General features: G+C 58.8%; 1 protein-coding gene across 1 annotated transcript in view; it reads right to left on the bottom strand.

Annotated features, from left to right (window-relative positions):
- HSPBP1 (HSPA (heat shock 70kDa) binding protein, cytoplasmic cochaperone 1) overlaps positions 1–1317 on the bottom strand; it is a 35014-nt gene that overhangs the window by 10804 nt on the left and 22893 nt on the right. The window contains exons 4-5 of the mRNA XM_011932586.1: positions 574–816; positions 293–426 (exon numbers count right to left, since the gene is read on the bottom strand). Of these exons, the coding sequence (XP_011787976.1) occupies positions 293–426; positions 574–816 (377 nt within the window). The remainder of the gene's footprint in view (positions 1–292; positions 427–573; positions 817–1317) is intronic.

Below are 1317 nucleotides of genomic sequence, written 5' to 3'. Positions count from 1 at the left end.
CCCTGGCCCAGGGTGGGTGCTGAGGGGCTCAGCACAGGGCCTGATGTGTGTCAACTCTGGTGTGCTGTTCAGAGCTCCAGCATCATCTGATTAGACACTAATTCACTGGTGGGGGCGTGTACAAAAGCCTCTCTCCCTCCCCCAGGGCCTCTGTGCCAGCCCTACTGGTAAGGAAACTGAGGCTCCCTGACTCCTACTTCTTTCTGGCCCCACACCCTTCCTCTCCACAGGGAAGGTCCTGACTCCTGAGTCCCTACGGGCTGATTCCTGAGCCACCCCCACCGTGGGGCACCCACCCCAGGCCCCGTCCTCTCAAGGAGCCAAAGTACCTGCACAGGGCTCCAAGCACGTGCTCGTGGAAGGGGCTGTGCTCTGTCCGCACCAGGGCCACCAGCTGCTGGACCATCCCCATGGAGCACAGGGTCCCTGGCGGGAGGGCTGCAGGGGTCAGAGGGGCAGCCCACCCATCTCCTATGCCCTCCCCGGGATGCCTGTTCCTCCCCTTCTCCCACACCTGCACCCACCCCAGGGCGTCTGCTCCCCACTCCTGCCCTCACTCATGGGCTGCCACACCTTTGTGTTCGGGGTGGCCCACCAGCAGGTTCTGCAGCAAAAATGCCGATTTGACCTTGAGCTTCTGCACCTGCTGCTGCATGGCCCGCATCAACACAGAGAAGCCGTCCAGGCGGAGGAACTGCAGCAGCCCAGCCTCCTGCTCTCGGACCAGACCTGGGAGAGGGGGACAGAGTCCTAAGCTTGCAGTCACCACTACCACCACTATCATCATGACCACCACCACCATCACCACCACCATCTCTATCACCATCCTCACCACCATCACCACCATCCTCACCACCACCACCATCACCATCATCACCACCATCACGACCATCCCCACCACCACCATCACCATCATCACCACCATCACCATCATCCTCACCACCATCATCACCATCACCACCATCCTCACCACCATCATCACCATCACCACCATCCTCACCACCATCATGACCATCATGACCACCATCATCACCACCATCACCACCACCATCCTCACCACCATCATCACTATGACCACCATCACCATCGCCTCCATCATTACCACCATCACCACCACCACCACCACCATCACTTCCATCACTACCACCATCACCAACACCACCATTACCATCTCACCATCACCTCCATCACTACCCCCGTCACCACTACCATCATCACCACCACCATCACCACCATCACCACCATCACCATCACCTCCATCACTACCACCATCACCAACACCACCATTACCATCTCACCATCACCTCCATCACTACC

This window comes from Colobus angolensis, unplaced genomic scaffold (genome assembly GCF_000951035.1).
Source record: "Colobus angolensis palliatus isolate OR3802 unplaced genomic scaffold, Cang.pa_1.0 Scaffold96, whole genome shotgun sequence".
Classification (NCBI taxonomy): Eukaryota; Metazoa; Chordata; class Mammalia; order Primates; family Cercopithecidae; genus Colobus; species Colobus angolensis.
Note: the sequence above shows the minus strand (reverse complement) of the source record. Positions and strands in the feature narration are given on the sequence as shown.